Here is a 21,318-nt window from a genome sequence, read left to right on the forward strand (position 1 = left end):
GACGTTCTGTGAGCAAGACGTTCTGCTTTGCAGCGTCTCAAGGATGTTGGTTTTTTGTTTGAAACGCTAATCTACCAGCTCGCTTCAACACCTAGCACTGTCTCTACATCGCCCATCATCACGGGTGGTTGTCACATGTCCGCCGGCGTCAGTTGTGGTAAACACCCCACGAAAGGTGATCAGTCCCATTAATGAGGGCAGCGAAGATGCTTGTTTAGACTCACTCTCTCAGGCGGATGCAGAGATTGGAAAATAAGTACAACTGAGTTAGGTGCTGGGTGGCCGTGACATATGTTGTTTAAAGCGACACCAAACAGTAAGCGCTATCTAAAGAAAAGCATTGGCAAAGTCAAGCCATCCTGCCTCCCACCCCTCCAGACCAAACCTATCAACTTTGCCAAAGCTTTTTCCTAATCTTGCACAGCATCAGCAATGTGTAAAAAAATAAATTAAAAAAAATATTGACAAACCCAGGAAACTTGGCGGAAACCTAATCGCTTTGCCAATGCTTGTTTGTATTCTGGTGTTTCTGTGCTGGCCGTCCCACTACCCCCACCCCATTCACTCCTCATGTAAACCAACTTCACTCCGCCGCCAACCCACCCTCCCCAAACACCAACCCACCCTCTGCCAAATGCCCACCTACCCCTCCATGCTAAGAGCAGGTCGGGATCTCCCTGATGCTGAAGAAAGGGGGCGCCTGTTCTGGGGGGGCTGCAGCTTCCATCTGTAGAGTGCTCATGAGCAGCAATAAAGAGACGACTCAGTCTATTCAATGAATAATTCAGCTTCGTGATGTCTTTTATTCACAGACTGATGCCCCCGGGGGCATCTCTCCCTCCCCTGGGACATCTCCCACTCCCCCCTCCCTCGGGGACATCTCCCTCTCCCCCCTCCCTCGGGGACATCTCCCTCTCCCCCCTCCCTCGGGAACATCTCCCTTCCCCCCTCCCTCAGGGACATCTCCCTCTCCCCCCTCCCTCAGGGACATCTCCCTCTCCCCCCTCCCTCGGGAACATCTCCCTTCTCCCCTCCCTCAGGGACATCTCCCACCCCCCCCTCCCTCGGGGACATCTCCCACTCCCTCCTCCCTAAGGACATCTCCCACTCCCTCCTCCCTCAGGGACATCTCCCACTCCCCCCTCCCTTGGGGACATCTCCCTCTCCCCCCTCCCTCGGGAACATCTCCCTCCCCCCCTCCCTCAGGGACGTCTCCCGCTCCCCCTTCCCTTGGGCACATCTCCCTTCCCCCCTCCCTCAGGGACATCTCCCACTCCCCTCTCCCTTAGGGACATCTCCTGTTACCCCTCGGGGACATCTCCTGCTCCCCCTCCCCTGGGACATCTCCCTCACCTCCCTCCCCTCGGACATCTCCCTTTCCCCCCTCCCTCAAGGCCATCTCCCTCTCCCTCCTCCCTCAGGGACATCTTCCTCTCTGGGCAAATTTTTGTCACCATCTCAGGCCGTGCAATGTGGGGTCCCGCAGGGCTCTGCTTTGAGCCCGCTATTGTTTAACATCTACGTGACCCCACTTGCCGAAATTGTACGATCTTTTGGTTACCAGGTTTTGTCGTATGCCGACGATACCCAGATCATCGTCTCCACCACCGGGTCAATAAAGGACTCCGCCCTCAAATTTCGAACCTGCATGGAGGCAGTTGCGCAATGGATGATTCGCAACTACCTCAAGTTGAACGGAGAAAAGACGGAAGTCTTGGTCTTTGGAGGGAGCCATGACTTGTGGTCTGGGGACTGGTGGCCTGCTTCCTTACGGGACTGCCCCCAGCCAACCTTCTCGGCCAGGAATCTGGGAGTACTTATAGACCCAGCCCTCTCATTTGACCTTCAGGTCAACAGAACAGTGTCCACATGTTGTGCTATCATTAGGACGTTAAAAAAGATTGCCCCTTATCTGTCACCTGATGCCCACAGACAATCAACTGTTGCCCTGGTCGTCTCCAGGCTTGATTATTGTAACGTGTTATACGCGGGCATAAACAAGAAATCACTGCAGCGCCTCCAGGTAGTTTAGAATGCTGCAGCCAGGATGGTCTTAAACCTCCCTAGGCGTTCGTCGGCAACAAAGGCCAGGAAAGATCTCCACTGGCTGCCGATTCAGGCCAGGATTTCTTTTAAACTTCTCTGTCTGGCTCACAGGGCAGTCTTTGGATCTGGCCCTGAAGGGATTAGGGGCCCGATGTAGGTCGGTCGGTAACGGCCGAAAATCGGTATTTTCGGCCGTTACCGATCGGAATACAGACAACGGGATGTAGGAGGCCGAAATCCTGCGAAATCGGCGATTTTACCGATTCGGAAAATCACCGAGTCGGTCGGATTCCGAATCGGAAAAATGTAGGAATCGGAAAAAATCTCCGATTAGGTAATCTACCGAATCGGAGATTTATTCCGATTACTAATTTTTCCCGATTCGGAATCCGACCGACTCGGTGACTTTCCGAATCGGTAAAATCGCCGATTTGGTATATATTCCGAATCGGTGAAAATCCGATTCCATGCGAAAACCCTAAGATTGAGATGTAGGTAAGCACAGAAATACCGATTTTGCTCTAAAATCGGTATTTCTGACTCGGAAATTACCATGGATTTGAATCAGGTGGTAACCAGGTGCAACCTATAAAAAAAGACCCAAAATGCAGTTCTACTTGCAACATGGCAGCTTTCTATGTCATAGCTAGACGGCTACGGCTACAGCAGGAAGGTGAGAGGGAATGGCTGAGACAGGAGCAGGTGTACAGGCAGAGGGTGACCCTGTGCATGCTGACAGATCCAGAGATCCTACAGAGGTACAGGCTGGAGGCAGACACCATCAGAGACCTCATCAGGGACCTCCAACCCCTGTTGCAGCACCCCACCCCAAGGGCACATGCAATCCCTGTGCAGGTGCAGGTGCTATGCTGCCTACATCTTCTGGCGTCTGGCAGCTATCAAAGTGTAGTTGCTGTGGCAGGAGGGGTGACCCAGAGCAGCCTGTCAAGGTTCTTCCACAAGTTCCTTGATGCCATGATCCAGAGGATGGCCCACTACATCTCCTTCCCTTCCACCCATGCAGAACTGGCACAGACAAAAGCTGAATTCTATCAGATGGCAAGATTCCCCCACATCATTGGCTGCATAGATGGCACACACATACCGATTTGCCCCCCTGCTGACACCGAATACGTATACCGCAATCGGAAGTCACGGCACACCATAAATGTGCAAGTGATATGCAATGCCAAGTGTGTGATCACTGACCTGGTTGCAAAGTTTCCGGGGAGTACCCATGACTCCTATATCTTCCAGAGTAGCGGGATTTATGCACGGCTGATGGCAGGGGAATTTGGCGAAGGATACCTCCTAGGTAAGACACAGTGTCAGACCCCCATTACCAAAATTGCAGTGTGTAATACATGTATGCATGTGAGTAATGTTACCCCTTCTCCTTCCAGGCGACAGTGCATATGCCCTACGCTCGTTCATTCTCACACCTTACCTCAACCCCTCAACACCCAGCCAAAGGAGGTACAACCGTGCACACAAAAGCACGAGGAACGTAGTGGAAAGGACCTTTGGCATCTGGAAGAGCAGGTTCAGATGTCTGCACAAGAGCGGAGGTGCAAGACAATACACCCCCATCACCTGCTGCAAGATTATTGCTGTGTGTGCAATGTTGCACAACCTTGCAGTCAGGAAAGGCACTGAGGTAGAGTTATCCGACTACGAGGACCCTGATGATGACAATGCTGTCCCACTACCACTACCTGCTGGAGTCTCTGCACCATCTGACGGCAGATACAGGCGTCAGGAGATCACAGACAACTATTTCTGAGTGAGTACAGATGCACAAACAGGTCAATGTATGTGTTCAGAAATTAAATTTAATAATGTTGCATCAACGTTACTGCACTGATGTGCAACAAAAGAAAAGTTAAACAACAAGGGGTAGGAATGTCCAATGTCCGGGTTGCCTCACCCGCAGTGGCAGTCCTATTTTTTGCTGCGCTTAGCAGGCCCACTGGGATGAACCTCACCCCCTTCAGAATGCCCTGCAGCCTCAGCTGAGCGTCTGGTGCTCCGGCGCGGCTCTGACGCAGTGCTGGCCGGGCTGCTGCGGCTGCTGCTGTCCCCAGCCTCGCCCAGGACGGGATTCACTGCGGTGTTGGAGATGAGTAGTGTCTCCATGGCTGTTGTTATACGGCCCATGCCCCTAGTGACCTCGGACATGGACTGTGTGAGGCTGGCCTCCATGTTTGCCCCACGTTGGCATGACTGGGCAGTCGCAGCCGCAAGGCGGGTGAGTGACCTGTTCGTGACTCTTGCATCCCTGCGACGACTCAGCTCATGGTCATCCAACCTGGTGCAGAGCTGGGTGATGGCAGTGGTCATTCGGCCAATTGATGTTGCTATGTCCTTGTTGCTGTCAACGAAGGTCTTGAAGCCCTGTGTCATCTCACCCATCTGCAGGTTGTGCAGGCGCAACTGGCGATGGCAGGCCAGGATGGATTTCGCCTGCATCCTCTGAATTGTGACCATGCTGGTCTCCAGCCCTGCGAAGACGCTGCCTCCCGGTGCTGGTATTGGGCTGCTGGTAGCACGTGGCCTACGTGGAATCCTGCTGCCCTGCTGTGTGTGCTCTGGTGTCGCTGGTGTCACGGGGTCTTGTGCAGGAGCCTGACCCGCTGCCCCCTCCATGATGACTAATGGAGCCACTATTCTCCTCCGGGCCGGGGAAGTGGCAGGTGCAGGGTGGCTCTGTGGTGGTGTGTTGTCCGGGGAGAATACCAATGAGGGCGACTGAGACTGAGACAGTCGGGGGGAGTGTGGAGTTGTGAGGGAATGTCCTGTGTCCTCCTCATTTGCCAGGGCACAGCTGTTGTCCTCCTCCTCCTGTGCTGCTGCACTGGTGCTTGCCACTGCCGCACTGGCTGTTGGTGCTGGAGCTGATGCTGCTCCCCCGCCTGATGGTGCCCCTAGGTACAAAGAAGCATTTGTCAAGTGGGTGCTAATGTGTTCCAGTCACAACTATTAAAGCATTGCACATCTCATTACAAACACGTTGATGCTGTATTACAGTTATTTATCTCATGCTTCTGCTGTGGCATTATTGGTAACTTTTGCTGAGTACATTTAGCACGATGCATTGCTCATGTCTGTTGCTAGCTGTACTGGCCTGGGGTTTGGCTGTGCATTGGGTCTGTAGGGGAGGTGTCTGGTATGGTGTGTCAAGTTGCGCATGCTTCTTACCTGTAGCTGTAGCTCGGGATGAGCTATCCAGGTCCCCAATGCCCACGACACTGGCCCTCTCGATGGTCGTCGCCACTAGTTCCTCCAGCTGAGTGAGGGGTGGCGCACGGTTTGTTCCTCCTCCAGTGAGTCCAGCCTGCTTGTGCAGGTCGGCCAGTTTGCGCTTGGTCACGCCACGGATGTCATAAAACCTCTTCTTGAGGTCGTCTAGGCTCCTGTGGGTGACACCAACTGCATTGACTTTCTCCCCGATGTCGAGCCACAGCCTCCTCTTGGTGCTCTCCGGGACAGTCAGGGACTGCCTGCCATATAGCTGGGTGTGCACCCTCACCACCTCCTCCACCAAAGTTTGTAGCTCCATGGTGCTGAATTTAGGATTGCGCTTCCGCCCTGCCTTCTGGCTCTCTGTGCTGGTGTCCATGTCTCTCAGGGATCCTGCTCACAATGCTGCTCTCTCTGTGTCTGCTCAACTCATGCAGCTTTCCAGAATGTTCTAATGAGTTGCACCTGCCTGGGTTGCCACACCCTGTGGGGGAGGGTGCTTACAGCTCATTGGCTGATGTCTTCAGTGTCACTCAACCAGCTCGGCAAAACGGCATTCTCCGAATCGGTATTTTCCGATTCGGTATTTTCCGAATGTGTTCGGTAAATACCGATTCGGAATGTATAATGCCTTCCTATTGGCCTTTCGGCCCATGGGGCGTATTTATTATTCCGAATCGGCGTTTACCGATTCGGTTGGTTCCGCATTTTTTTTTTTCCGATTCGGACTTGTCCGACCCGGCCTATACCGATTCGGTAGTTGGCGAATCGGTACGTATCGACTCTCGATACCGAATGCTACCGATTCGGTATTTTTCCGATGATTATTTCCTACATATCATTTTCCGATTTTGAAATACCGATTCGGTACGGATCGGTATTTTAAAATCGGTAAATGCGTTTTACCTACATCGGGCCCCAAGTCCCTAATTAGCCTCTATACCCCCAACAGAACGCTTCGCTCGTCCTCCAGAAATTTGCTCACTGTCCCTAGATTCAGAAGGGCGAGATGGGGAGGAAAAGCCTTCTCCACCCTGGCACCTAAATTATGGAACTCGCTCCCCCTTGAACTTTCCAGCCAACCATCTCTTGCGATCTTCTGTAAACTTCTGAAGACCTGGCTTTTCTCCCAGGTTTACTAAATTCTGTGGTATAAGCTGCCTGTTAATATATGTCTGTATGTTGCCTGCGCCTCGATGCCCTTGGGTTAAGTCTGCCCATTACAAGTCATCCCTCATTCATTCATTCACTCTCCCCCCTCCCTCAGGGACATCTCCTGCTCCCCACTCCACTCGGACATCTCCCTCTCCCCCCTCCCTTAGGGACATCTCCTGCTCCCCCCCCCCTTGGACAACTCCCTCTCGCCCCTCCCTTAGGGACATCACCCGCTCCCCCGCCCCTTGGACATCGCCCTCCCCCCCTCCCTTAGGGACATCGTCCGCTCCCTCTCAGGGACATCTCCCTCTCCCCCCTCCCTCGGGGACATCTCCTGCCCTCCATCCCTCGGGCATCTACAGGGTGTTGTCGAATAACAGTGCGGCGTTACACCCCCCCACCCCCTCCCCAGGAGGTCTATCAGTGGAGGGAAGGAGGGGCGGAGGCCCCGGGGGACGGGGGAGGGACAGGTCTGTCTATGGCCAGTGGATGAAATTGGGGTGCAGCCCCCAGTCCAGAGGGGATTCGATACCAGGAGACGCAGGGAATCGAAGAGTTGGGGTGGTGGGGGGAGGGGGTGTCTCTCGCTGCCCTGTTATTGCCCTGGTTGGGGTGCGGGGTCTGGGAGCTGCTCTCTTACACCAGACGCAGGTCTATCCCTGGCCCGACCCAGAAGTAGGGGTGCAGCCCCCCGACGAAGGTTCCATTGCAGGTGCAGAGTTGCTCCCAGGTGTCTGCGTTGTAGAAGGACAGCCAACCCCCCTCGTAGTCCAGGTACACCCCCAGGTTCTTGGGGGGTGGACCGGGGGACAGGAGGGTTGGACAGAAGAAGAGAGTCCAGTCCCGACCACCATCTTTCAGCAGCAGAGACCACCCCCTGCCCCCAGGGAGCTCTCCGGCACCCACCCCCCCTTCCAGAAGCTCTCCTGCGAGCCCCACATAACCCCACCACCCCTCCCCCCCCTCCAGCAGCTGCACCTCCCAGTAATGCCTCCCTGAGGTAAACCTCTCCCGCCCCAGCACACAGCTAGAGAAATGGAATCTCTTGGAGGTATACGGCCGGCGCTGCGGTTTGTCTGTCCCTGTCACACGTCTTCCGTCCTCAGACAGGATCAGGTCTTGATGAACTGTGTCTGGATCCAGAGTCACCAGCGCTGCAGAGAGAGCAGAGAGAGTTAATGACACACTGTGTGACCTCAGACAAGTCACTGTCCCAGCCAGAGACCCAAGCACTGCAGAGAGAGGAGAGAGAGTTAATGACACACTGTGTGATCTCAGACAAGTCACTGTCCCAGCCAGAGACCCCATCGCTGCAGAGAGAGGAGAGAGAGTTAATGACACACTGTTTGACCTCAGACAAGTCACTGTCCCAGCCAGAGACCCAAGCACTGCAGAGAGAGGAGAGAGAGTTAATGACACACTGTGTGATCTCAGACAAGTCACTGTCCCAGCCAGAGACCCCAGCGCTGAAGAGAGAGAGAGAGAGCTAATGACACACTGTGTGACCTCAGACAAGTCACTGTCCCACTCAGAGGCCCCAGCACTGCAGAGAGAGGAGAGAGAGTTAATGACACACTGTGTGACCTCAGACAAGTCACTGTCCCAGCCAGAGACCCCAGCGCTGAAGAGAGAGAGAGAGAGCTAATGACACACTGTGTGACCTCAGACAAGTTACTGTCCCACTCAGAGGCCCCAGCACTGCAGAGAGAGGAGAGAGAGTTAATGACACACTGTGTGACCTCAGACAAGTCACTGTCCCACCCAGAGACCCCAGCACTGCAGAGAGAGGAGAGAGAGTTAATGACACACTGTGTGACCTCAGACAAGGCACTGTCCCACCCAGAGACCCCAGCCCTGCAGAGGAGAGGAGAGAGAGTTAATGACACACTGTATGACCTCAGACAAGTCACTGTCCCACCCAGAGACCCCATCGCTGCAGAGAGAGGAGAGAGAGTTAATGACACACTGTGTGACCTCCGACAAGTCACTCTCCCACCCACAGACCCCAGCACTGCAGAGAAAAGAGAGAGTTAATGACACACTGTGTGACCTCAGACAAGTCACTGTCCCACCCAGAGACCCCAGCCCTGCAGAGGAGAGGAGAGAGAGTTAATGACACACTGTGTGACCTCATACAAGTCACTGTCCTACCCAGAGACCCCAGCACTGCAGAGAGAGGAGAGAGAGTTAATGACACACTGTGTGACCTCCGACAAGTCACTGTCCCACCCAGAGACCCCAGCACTGCAGGGAGAGGAGAGAGAGTTAATGACACACTGTGTGACCTCAGACAAGTCACCGTCCCACCCAGAGACCCCAGCCCTGCAGAGGAGAGGAGAGAGAGTTAATGACACACTGTGTGACCTCAGACAAGTCACTGTCCTACCCAGAGACCCCAGCACTGCAGAGAGAGGAGAGAGAGTTAATGACACACTCTGTGACCTCAGGCATATCACTGCCCAGCCCACAGACCCCAGCACTGCAGAGAGAAGAGAGTTAATGACACACTGTGTGACCTCAGGCAAGTCACTGTCCCACCCACAGAACCCAGCGCTGCAGAGAGAGAAGAGAGAGTTGATGACACACTGTGTGACCTCAGGCAAGTCACTGTCCCACCCACAGAACCCAGCGCTGCAGAGAGAGAAGAGAGAGTTGATGACACACTGTGTGACCTCAGACAAGTCACTGTCCCGCCCAGAGACCCCAGCACTGCAGAGAGAGGAGAGAGAGTTAATGACACACTGTGTGACCTCAGGCAAGTCACTGTCCCACCCACAGAACCCAGCGCTGCAGAGAGAGAAGAGAGAGTTGATGACACACTGTGTGACCTCAGACAAGTCACTGTCCCACCCAGAGACCCCAGCACTGCAGAGAGAGGAGAGAGAGTTAATGACACACTGTGTGACCTCAGACAAGTCACTGTCCCACCCAGAGACCCCAGCACTGCAGAGAGAGGAGAGAGAGTTAATGACACACTGTGTGACCTCAGACAAGTCACTGTCCCACCCAGAGACCCCAGCCCTGCAGAGAGAGAGAGAGAGAGTTAATGACACACTGTGTGACCTCAGACAAGTCACTGTCCCAGCCAGAGACCCCAGCGCTGAAGAGAGAGAGAGAGAGCTAATGACACACTGTGTGACCTCAGACAAGTCACTGTCCCACCCAGAGACCCCAGCACTGCAGAGAGAGGAGAGAGAGTTAATGACACACTGTGTGATCTCAGACAAGTCACTGTCCCACCCAGAGACCCCAGCACTGCAGAGAGGAAAGAGAGTTAATGACACACTGTTTGACCTCAGACAAGTCACTGTCCCACCCAGAGACCCCAGCACTGCAGAGAGGAAAGAGAGTTAATGACACACTGTTTGACCTCAGACAAGTCACTGTCCCACCCAGAGACCCCAGCACTGCAGAGAGGAAAGAGAGTTAATGACACACTGTTTGACCTCAGACAAGTCACTGTCCCACCCAGAGACCCCAGCACTGCAGAGAGGAAAGAGAGTTAATGACACACTGTTTGACCTCAGACAAGTCACTGTCCCAGCCAGAGACCCCAGCCCTGCAGAGAGAGAGAGAGAGAGTTAATGACACACTGTGTGACCTCAGACAAGTCACTGTCCCAGCCAGAGACCCCAGCCCTGCAGAGAGAGGAGAGAGAGTTAATGACACACTGTGTGACCTCAGACAAGTCACTGTCCCAGCCAGAGACCCCAGCGCTGAAGAGAGAGAGAGAGAGCTAATGACACACTGTGTGACCTCAGACAAGTCACTGTCCCACTCAGAGGCCCCAGCACTGCAGAGAGAGGAGAGAGAGTTAATGACACACTGTGTGACCTCAGACAAGTCACTGTCCCACCCAGAGACCCCAGCACTGCAGAGAGAGGAGAGAGAGTTAATGACACACTGTGTGACCTCCGACAAGTCACTGTCCCACCCAGAGACCCCAGCACTGCAGAAAGAGGAGAGAGAGTTAATGACACACTGTATGACCTCAGACAAGTCACTGTCCCACCCAGAGACCCCATCGCTGCAGAGAGAGGAGAGAGAGTTAATGACACACTGTGTGACCTCCGACAAGTCACTGTCCCACCCAGAGACCCCAGCCCTGCAGAGGAGAGGAGAGAGAGTTAATGACACACTGTATGACCTCAGACAAGTCACTGTCCCACCCAGAGACCCCATCGCTGCAGAGAGAGGAGAGAGAGTTAATGACACACTGTGTGACCTCCGACAAGTCACTCTCCCACCCACAGACCCCAGCACTGCAGAGAAAAGAGAGAGTTAATGACACACTGTGTGACTTCAGACAAGTCACTGTCCCACCCAGAGACCCCAGCCCTGCAGAGGAGAGGAGAGAGAGTTAATGACACACTGTGTGACCTCAGACAAGTCACTGTCCTACCCAGAGACCCCAGCACTGCAGAGAGAGGAGAGAGAGTTAATGACACACTGTGTGACCTCCGACAAGTCACTGTCCCACCCAGAGACCCCAGCACTGCAGGGAGAGGAGAGAGAGTTAATGACACACTGTGTGACCTCAGACAAGTCACCGTCCCACCCAGAGACCCCAGCCCTGCAGAGGAGAGGAGAGAGAGTTAATAACACACTGTGTGACCTCAGACAAGTCACTCTCCCACCCAGAGACCCCAGCACTGCAGAGGAGAGGAGAGAGAGTTAATGACACACTGTGTGACCTCAGACAAGTCACTGTCCTACCCAGAGGCCCCAGCACTGCAGAGAGCGGAGAGAGAGTTAATGACACACTGTGTGACCTCAGACAAGTCACTGTCCTACCCAGAGACCCCAGCACTGCAGAGAGAGGAGAGAGAGTTAATGACACACTCTGTGACCTCAGGCATATCACTGCCCAGCCCACAGACCCCAGCACTGCAGAGAGAAGAGAGTTAATGACACACTGTGTGACCTCAGGCAAGTCACTGTCCCACCCACAGAACCCAGCGCTGCAGAGAGAGAAGAGAGAGTTGATGACACACTGTGTGACCTCAGGCAAGTCACTGTCCCACCCACAGAACCCAGCGCTGCAGAGAGAGAAGAGAGAGTTGATGACACACTGTGTGACCTCAGACAAGTCACTGTCCCGCCCAGAGACCCCATCACTGCAGAGAGAGGAGAGAGAGTTAATGACACACTTTGTGACCTCAGGCAAGTCACTGTCCCACCCACAGAACCCAGCGCTGCAGAGAGAGAAGAGAGAGTTGATGACACACTGTGTGACCTCAGACAAGTCACTGTCCCACCCAGAGACCCCAGCACTGCAGAGAGAGGAGAGAGAGTTAATGACACACTGTGTGACCTCAGACAAGTCACTGTCCCACCCAGAGACCCCAGCCCTGCAGAGAGAGAGAGAGAGAGTTAATGACACACTGTGTGACCTCAGACAAGTCACTGTCCCAGCCAGAGACCCCAGCGCTGAAGAGAGAGAGAGAGAGCTAATGACACACTGTGTGACCTCAGACAAGTCACTGTCCCACCCAGAGACCCCAGCACTGCAGAGAGAGGAGAGAGAGTTAATGACACACTGTGTGACCTCAGACAAGTCACTGTCCCACCCACAGACCCCAGCACTGCAGAGAGCGGAGAGAGAGTTAATGACACACTGTGTGACCTCAGACAAGTCACTGTCCCACCCAGAGACCCCAGCACTGCAGAGAGAGGAGAGAGAGTTAATGACACACTGTGTGATCTCAGACAAGTCACTGTCCCACCCAGAGACCCCAGCACTGCAGAGAGGAAAGAGAGTTAATGACACACTGTTGGAAATGGGATCCCCGGCTGGCCAGGGCTTTCGCCAAAGTCAGTCAGAGACCACCACACCCAAGTCAGGGCAAGGGAGTTACACGCCAAGATAACCCCTACTCACCCTCTAGGTAACGTGGCGCGAGCAGCAAGGCTAAACTTGGAGGCGATGTAGGCTAAGTATTTGCGCACGCACCCCAGCAACAACAACCAAAGGCCCACCACAAAGGAAACTCCACACAAGGTTATATAAAAAATAGCCTTTGTATTACACCAAAACACATTAGATAAAACACACACTTTACAATGTGCCAGAGGCACGGGCAGAATTTACAGGGGATATGTACAAGACAGGGCCGCCTGGACCACTGTCAGGAATCAGAAGTAGCACTTTCAGAAATAGCACTTAGAAGGTAAAATATAAATGTACTTTAGCACAAAATAGCACACAACCAGTATCTACTGGTAACAGGACCTCACTAGCACCACCTGTACTAGGGAGAAAACAACCACCTATGTATCACAATACCTGTAGGGGTGTAAGAACATACACATGATGCAATGCATGACATTCATTCAGAGGTGTAAAAACAATATCAATTGCGCCAATCTCACAAGTCACCACCTGTGACTGTCCATGTGTCCCAACGTCAGGGCCTAAACGTGGCAGCTGCCCACAAAGTGCTGGGCAGCTGTGAAGATGGCGGGGCAAAACACACGTGGGAGCCTCGGTGCCCCAGGACAAAGATGTGCCCCCCTAGAGCCTCTCTGGGCTCTCAAAGCAAAGGTGCAGCCCCACTGGGCTGTGGGGTCTCTCACGGGGGACCCAGGAACACTTGGCGCACCTAGAGCCTCTCACAGGGCTCTCAACAAAACACTGTGGGCTGCCACTGAGCCTCGGGGCTCTGCACAACGAAATGCCCCCACGAGCCTCTCTGGGCTCGCAACCCAATGTGGGCACTTGGAGCCTCTCAGGGCTCAAATGAACAAATTATGCCCTCGGAGCGTCGGAGTCCCCTCCCTGGGGACTCGAGATTCACTTTGGCCCAGGAGCCTCTCTGGGCTCTGCAAGCCAAAGGGGGCTGTCTCTGGAGCCTCTCCGGCTCCTTCCTACTGGGGCAGGGTCGGGGAGCCCCTCTCGGGGGACTCAGTATCTGGAGAGGCCCCGCGGGCCTCTCTACACCCAGGCACCCCGCGCTGGAGGGGAGGGGCGGGCACCGACACCCCCTCTCCCTCGAATCACTCACCGGCTCAGTCTCTCCGTAGGCTGCGGGGACGCTGGCAGTCTCCTTCCTCGTCCGGAGCTTGGCTCTCCTCCTTACCGGGCCGCGGGCGGGGCTCTCTCACCCTCGAGAGCCTCGCCGAGGACAAGACGCTGGGCTCCTTCTTCCTCCTGGGCAGTACGTGCGGCCGGCGCCCCAGCCGCGATTAGGCCGCCATTTTCCCCGACGTCCTCGAGGACGCTTCTCTCGTTGCCGGGCAACACTCCGGCCAGGCTAAAGCTTGATAGGCTGGCGAGACAGCCAATGGCAGCGCGGCCCTGCAGACGAGCCCCCCAGGCTCCTGGTCGCGCTGCTGAGGCCGAGGGGAACTTCTTTTTGCCGCAATCCGGGGTAGCCTCCCGGGAATTCACAAATAAAAGCGAGCTGGCACTCGCTTGGGCGGACAAAGCGCTCCTCAGCGCTAAAAGGCAATTTAAAGCGCTCCCTGCGCTAGATGCAAAATACAGCGCTCTCAAGCGCTAGAACAACATCAAGCGCTCCCAAGCGCTAGAGGACCAAAATAGAGCGCTCCCAGGCGCTATAAGTAAAATAAAGGTCCAGCAGAGTCCTTCAGCAAGGCAGGGGGGCAAGGCTGGGCCCAGAGCCAGCTCACTGGGTCTCCAGGCAGGGAGACACCCCAAGTGGCGGTCCTCTGGCCCAGCGACAGCAGCAACAGCCCCCTCAGGATCCTGGAAGAGAACAACTTCTGTGGGGACACAGCCCCATTTTTATACACCATTTCCCTTTGTCTGAGGGTGCAGAGTGGGGGCGGAACCAGTCGCAGCTGGTTCTTGAGTACTCTGATGGCCCAACCACCCATTCTATTCACTGGCAGGGCTTGGGTCATTAGACTCTCCACAGGGGGGCGGAGCCAGCATTGTGTGGGGAAAACCCAGCCCATCCAGGACACAGGTACACTCCTCCCACACATTACTCATGCAGATCTCCCACTCACCACCGGGCAGACCCATCCAGACTTCCTGGAGCCTGGCATGCCAGCCAGCTCCAGCCAATCACACGCCAGCACCCTCACAGCACACGTACAGCCATGTCTAGAAATGGCGCTTCTCTACTAGACACATACATGCTGCATACACCGTTGCGCAGCATTCACTCACACGAGTTCACACATACCAGACTCAAGCCTGTACACCCCACGCATCAGGAACTACCAGGGACACATACATTCCCCATGCATTCCTATGGGCGGGCAGGCCTAGCTCAGCACATGCACTCAGAGTGCGCACGCACTTTCCACTGGGACACAGTGAAAGTGCGCAGAATCCCAAAAATCACCATTGCCAGGTCACCATTTCACGCAAAAAGTCTAGGGGTGAACCTGCCCTAAGGGCCAAAGTCCAACATAACCCCCTTCCAGCCAAAACGCAGGGGAGACCAATCACCACCGTGATGGACTTCCCTGCTTGGGGCGATAGAACACGGACGCAGGCCCGCAACTGCAGGGACACCCTCCTGTTCTACGCCACGGTGAACCCATGGGATTCCTTCTCAACACACTGTCTGGACCAACTGGGCTACCCCACTGGTACTCCCAAGTTGTCCGCGGCCAGGACCAGGCCCTGGGCCACCCAGGTGCCACTGGTCCTTGCCAATTCGCAGAGCGGGGGGCAGTAACCCCTGGCACATAACGGCCATTTTCCACTCTTCCTGTCTGCAAGACAGGACTAGACTGCCACTGGTTCTCCAGCCTAGGGCCTACAACCTCAGGCGGACCAGGAGTCTCAGGGAAGGCTCTCCTCCCCTTACCTCTTCTCCTAGGGTTCCTCCTCCTCCGGCGAGGGGTACACCTAGAACGCCATTCCAACCCAGGGCTTATCCACTCAGGTTGCACCGGGGTCAGAGGGGGGCTCTCCCACCCTCTGCACCCCCTTCCAGAGGTCTGCCCTCTCCCACCAGGAGAAGTTCCTCTGGAAGAAGAACCGGTCAGGACACTGGTTACAGTCATCCTACCCTTCAGGTCAGGCTGATCCTGAACCTGGCCTTCCAACCTCTGGTCTAAAACCTTCGGTGGAACAATTGCCTGGCACTCCAGGACTTCTGGGGACTTACACTCCATCCCCCTGAGGCTAACAAATGAGACATATGTTGTGTGACTGTCTGTCTGGCGCAGATCTCCCGCCCTCTGTCCACCTGACAGTGCGTGACGATCCCCCAGACCAGAAGTGGTGTTACCATGGTCACTACACGGGAACCTAGCCCAACTGGGTAGTCCCTGACCCACTGGTCCTTCCACTGGGGAACTCCCCCAATCACTCCTCACTCTGGACTCCTGTACCCTCCCTACCGGAGCGGTACTGCCAGACTCTAGAACCATAGGAGCTCTGGTTACAGACGCTCCAGGTCCTCTACTCACTAGGAGATCTTCCTCAAGTGGACTAACAGGACAGCCTAGGTCCCCAACCTGGTGTTCCCTACAGAAACCATCCAAGTCCTGAGGCAGGGCTTCGGGCGTCCGGGGAACCTCGGTCTCCCCCTCACTCCTGCTCCACTGAGCCAGGCAGTGAGCCCCTACACCCTCCTCGCTATCCTGGGACCTAGCTGGGCTACACTGAGCCTCCTCCACCACGCTGGGCTGGAAGATACCTGAACCACTACTTTTGGAGTCACTCCCTAATGACTCTAGAGAACCTTTAGCACTCTCCCAGCGGTCTGCTTCATCTGCAAGCTCACTTGGACTAAGGGATTCAGACTTCAACAGGTGCTGGCGCAACTCTGGACAAACAACATTGAGCAACTGCTCTTTGAGAAACATATTCAGTACTCCGTCTCTCTCATCATCCGAGCTAGCCTCCAGCCAATCCCACATTGCATCAGAACAGTCATCCACAAAAAAAACCCACTTCTGTTGAGGCGGTTTCCTACTGCCCCTGAACTTTAACCTTAACTCCTCCTCTTGGGAACAAGGGACCATACGTTGGGCACGGGGTAGGGGACTTTCTGCACTGAAGTCTAAACAGCTGCCACCACTGGACTCAGCCCTCCCTGGGGAATCCAGAAAATTAAAACTGCGCGCAGGGGATAGTCTATCCTCCAGAGCTACTTTGCCTCTGGTGGAGGCCCTCTCAGCCTCCTCTATCCTTTCCTGCGCTAAGACCATCTCAGTCTCTAGCTGTTGCTTCCTAAGCTCCAGCTGCGCCATAGCCTGGGCATGCTCCAACCTGAGCCTCTCTAAAGCCAGCTGGTGCTCCCTTTCTCTCCTTCTATCTTCCAGCTCCTCTGGGGACAGGGAAAGGGATGAGGCGCTGCCTCCTACACTGGACCCAGCAAGGGACTCCCTATCTATGGGGTCCTCACTCTCTACTGGCATCCAGGTGCTGTCATCTTCTTCCTCCTCTTCTGAATCTTCAGGGCTCCCCACAGACCCACCACCCTCCTGGTGTGGGGCCCGGGCCCTTTCCTCACTGCGCTCAAGATCCCATTGATCCTCTTGCCATTTGACCATGCATCTCCTAAGTGCATACCATCCTGACTGATCCGCCCCTATGCCTCTCTCTTCACAGAACTTTCTCAGCTCCCACACACCGTATGTGGCTAGATCATTGAAATCAAAAACCTGCTCCATTCTGGCAGACGTTCTAGAGAAGAGATCACACAGGGAACCTAGGGGTCTGAGCTAACACAGGAGTACACAATTCACAAAGGTATCAGCAAGCTCTCTACCCCAGAGAACTCACACTCACTTGCCTAGTGCCACACACCATTCATCCACACACAACCCTCCCCTCGGACTGGTAAGGCAGTTTCTACCACCCCTGATTCCTCAACCTGACCACAAGTGACACAGGTACCGACTCTGGGCGCAGGGTAGGGGGACAAATGTACTGGACACAATTGCACAATGATACCTTCAGGAGAAGAAAATATGAAACTTCCAAAAACAACAATCCCCTAAAATGTGGTCATCTAAAATGCAGAGTTTTGTGGTGCAGCCAGCTGCTACCAAGGTACAACGCAAACACAAATCCTTATCCCACCGCTTGCCGCCAATGTTGGAAATGGGATCCCCGGCTGGCCAGGGCTTTCGCCAAAGTCAGTCAGAGACCACCACACCCAAGTCAGGGCAAGGGAGTTACACGCCAAGATAACCCCTACTCACCCTCTAGGTAACGTGGCGCGAGCAGCAAGGCTAAACTTGGAGGCGATGTAGGCTAAGTATTTGCGCACGCACCCCAGCAACAACAACCAAAGGCCCACCACAAAGGAAACTCCACACAAGGTTATATAAAAAATAGCCTTTGTATTACACCAAAACACATTAGATAAAACACACACTTTACAATGTGCCAGAGGCACGGGCAGAATTTACAGGGGATATGTACAAGACAGGGCCGCCTGGACCACTGTCAGGAATCAGAAGTAGCACTTTCAGAAATAGCACTTAGAAGGTAAAATATAAATGTACTTTAGCACAAAATAGCACACAACCAGTATCTACTGGTAACAGGACCTCACTAGCACCACCTGTACTAGGGAGAAAACAACCACCTATGTATCACAATACCTGTAGGGGTGTAAGAACATACACATGATGCAATGCATGACATTCATTCAGAGGTGTAAAAACAATATGAATTGCGCCAATCTCACAAGTCACCACCTGTGACTGTCCATGTGTCCCAACGTCAGGGCCTATACGTGGCAGCTGCCCACAAAGTGCTGGGCAGCTGTGAAGATGGCGGGGCAAAACACACGTGGGAGCCTCGGTGCCCCAGGACAAAGATGTGCCCCCCTAGAGCCTCTCTGGGCTCTCAAAGCAAAGGTGCAGCCCCACTGGGCTGTGGGGTCTCTCACGGGGGACCCAGGAACACTTGGCGCGCCTAGAGCCTCTCACAGGGCTCTCAACAAAACACTGTGGGCTGCCACTGAGCCTCGGGGCTCTGCACAACGAAATGCCCCCACGAGCCTCTCTGGGCTCGCAACCCAATGTGGGCACTTGGAGCCTCTCAGGGCTCAAATGAACAAATTATGCCCTCGGAGCGTCGGAGTCCCCTCCCTGGGGACTCGAGATTCACTTTGGCCCAGGAGCCTCTCTGGGCTCTGCAAGCCAAAGGGGGCTGTCTCTGGAGCCTCTCCGGCTCCTTCCTACTGGGGCAGGGTCGGGGAGCCCCTCTCGGGGGACTCAGTATCTGGAGAGGCCCCGCGGGCCTCTCTACACCCAGGCATCCCGCGCTGGAGGGGAGGGGCGGGCACCGACGCCCCCTCTCCCTCGAATCACTCACCGGCTCACTCTCTGCGTAGGCTGCGGGGACGCTGGCAGTCTCCTTCCTCGTCCGGAGCTTGGCTCTCCTCCTTACCGGGCCGCGGGCGGGGCTCTCTCACCCTCGAGAGCCTCGCCGAGGACAAGACGCTGGGCTCCTTCTTCCTCCTGGGCAGTACGTGCGGCCGGCGCCCCAGCCGCGATTAGGCCGCCATTTTCCCCGACGTCCTCGAGGACGCTTCTCTCGTTGCCGGGCAACACTCCGGCCAGGCTAAAGCTTGATAGGCTGGCGAGACAGCCAATGGCAGCGCGGCCCTGCAGACGAGCCCCCCAGGCTCCTGGTCGCGCTGCTGAGGCCGAGGGGAACTTCTTTTTGCCGCAATCCGGGGTAGCCTCCCGGGAATTCACAAATAAAAGCGAGGTGGCACTCGCTTGGGCGGACAAAGCGCTCCTCAGCGCTAAAAGGCAATTTAAAGCGCTCCCTGCGCTAGATGCAAAATACAGCGCTCTCAAGCGCTAGAACAACATCAAGCGCTCCCAAGCGCTAGAGGACCAAAATAGAGCGCTCCCAGGCGCTATAAGTAAAATAAAGGTCCAGCAGAGTCCTTCAGCAAGGCAGGGGGGCAAGGCTGGGCCCAGAGCCAGCTCACTGGGTCTCCAGGCAGGGAGACACCCCAAGTGGCGGTCCTCTGGCCCAGCGACAGCAGCAACAGCCCCCTCAGGATCCTGGAAGAGAACAACTTCTGTGGGGACACAGCCCCATTTTTATACACCATTTCCCTTTGTCTGAGGGTGCAGAGTGGGGGCGGAACCAGTCGCAGCTGGTTCTTGAGTACTCTGATGGCCCAACCACCCATTCTATTCACTGGCAGGGCTTGGGTCATTAGACTCTCCACAGGGGGGCGGAGCCAGCATTGTGTGGGGAAAACCCAGCCCATCCAGGACACAGGTACACTCCTCCCACACATTACTCATGCAGATCTCCCACTCACCACCGGGCAGACCCATCCAGACTTCCTGGAGCCTGGCATGCCAGCCAGCTCCAGCCAATCACACGCCAGCACCCTCACAGCACACGTACAGCCATGTCTAGAAATGGCGCTTCTCTACTAGACACATACATGCTGCATACACCGTTGCGCAGCATTCACTCACACGAGTTCACACATACCAGACTCAAGCCTGTACACCCCACGCATCAGGAACTACCAGGGACACATACATTCCCCATGCATTCCTATGGGCGGGCAGGCCTAGCTCAGCACATGCACTCAGAGTGCGCACGCACTTTCCACTGGGACACAGTGAAAGTGCGCAGAATCCCAAAAATCACCATTGCCAGGTCACCATTTCACGCAAAAAGTCTAGGGGTGAACCTGCCCTAAGGGCCAAAGTCCAACACACACTGTTTGACCTCAGACAAGTCACTGTCCCACCCAGAGACCCCAGCACTGCAGAGAGGAAAGAGAGTTAATGACACACTGTTTGACCTCAGACAAGTCACTGTCCCACCCAGAGACCCCAGCACTGCAGAGAGGAAAGAGAGTTAATGACACACTGTTTGACCTCAGACAAGTCACTGTCCCACCCAGAGACCCCAGCACTGCAGAGAGGAAAGAGAGTTAATGACACACTGTTTGACCTCAGACAAGTCACTGTCCCAGCCAGAGACCCCAGCCCTGCAGAGAGAGAGAGAGAGAGTTAATGACACACTGTGTGACCTCAGACAAGTCACTGTCCCAGCCAGAGACCCCAGCCCTGCAGAGAGAGGAGAGAGAGTTAATGACACACTGTGTGACCTCAGACAAGTCACTGTCCCAGCCAGAGACCCCAGCGCTGAAGAGAGAGAGAGAGAGCTAATGACACACTGTGTGACCTCAGACAAGTCACTGTCCCACTCAGAGGCCCCAGCACTGCAGAGAGAGGAGAGAGAGTTAATGACACAATGTGTGACCTCAGACAAGTCACTGTCCCACCCAGAGACCCCAGCACTGCAGAGAGAGGAGAGAGAGTTAATGACACACTGTGTGACCTCCGACAAGTCACTGTCCCACCCAGAGACCCCAGCACTGCAGAAAGAGGAGAGAGAGTTAATGACACACTGTATGACCTCAGACAAGTCACTGTCCCACCCAGAGACCCCATCGCTGCAGAGAGAGGAGAGAGAGTTAATGACACACTGTGTGACCTCCGACAAGTCACTGTCCCACCCAGAGACCCCAGCCCTGCAGAGGAGAGGAGAGAGAGTTAATGACACACTGTATGACCTCAGACAAGTCACTGTCCCACCCAGAGACCCCATCGCTGCAGAGAGAGGAGAGAGAGTTAATGACACACTGTGTGACCTCCGACAAGTCACTCTCCCACCCACAGACCCCAGCACTGCAGAGAAAAGAGAGAGTTAATGACACACTGTGTGACTTCAGACAAGTCACTGTCCCACCCAGAGACCCCAGCCCTGCAGAGGAGAGGAGAGAGAGTTAATGACACACTGTGTGACCTCAGACAAGTCACTGTCCTACCCAGAGACCCCAGCACTGCAGAGAGAGGAGAGAGAGTTAATGACACACTGTGTGACCTCCGACAAGTCACTGTCCCACCCAGAGACCCCAGCACTGCAGGGAGAGGAGAGAGAGTTAA

The 21,318-nt window shown here is 55.0% G+C and overlaps 2 protein-coding genes across 2 annotated transcripts in view; both read right to left on the reverse strand.

The window, feature by feature from the left end:
- Nucleotides 1–3,860: 3,860 nt before the first annotated feature.
- LOC144767870 (uncharacterized) lies at nt 3,861–5,714 on the reverse strand. The gene is made up of 2 exons (XM_078651228.1): nt 5,245–5,714; nt 3,861–4,970 (listed from the first exon to the last, which is right to left on the reverse strand). Exons 1-2 carry the CDS (start codon nt 5,663–5,665, stop codon nt 3,988–3,990), a joined length of 1,404 nt encoding a protein of 467 aa, XP_078507354.1. The 5' UTR covers nt 5,666–5,714; the 3' UTR covers nt 3,861–3,987.
- Nucleotides 5,715–7,077: 1,363 nt separating this feature from the next.
- LOC144769974 (butyrophilin subfamily 1 member A1-like) overlaps nt 7,078–21,318 on the reverse strand; it is a 143,782-nt gene continuing 129,541 nt past the window's right edge. The window contains exon 5 of the mRNA XM_078654169.1: nt 7,078–7,595. Coding sequence (XP_078510295.1) covers nt 7,078–7,595 — 518 coding nt within the window. The remainder of the gene's footprint in view (nt 7,596–21,318) is intronic.

This window comes from Lissotriton helveticus, chromosome 7 (assembly GCF_964261635.1).
Source record: "Lissotriton helveticus chromosome 7, aLisHel1.1, whole genome shotgun sequence".
Taxonomy (NCBI): Eukaryota; Metazoa; Chordata; class Amphibia; order Caudata; family Salamandridae; genus Lissotriton; species Lissotriton helveticus.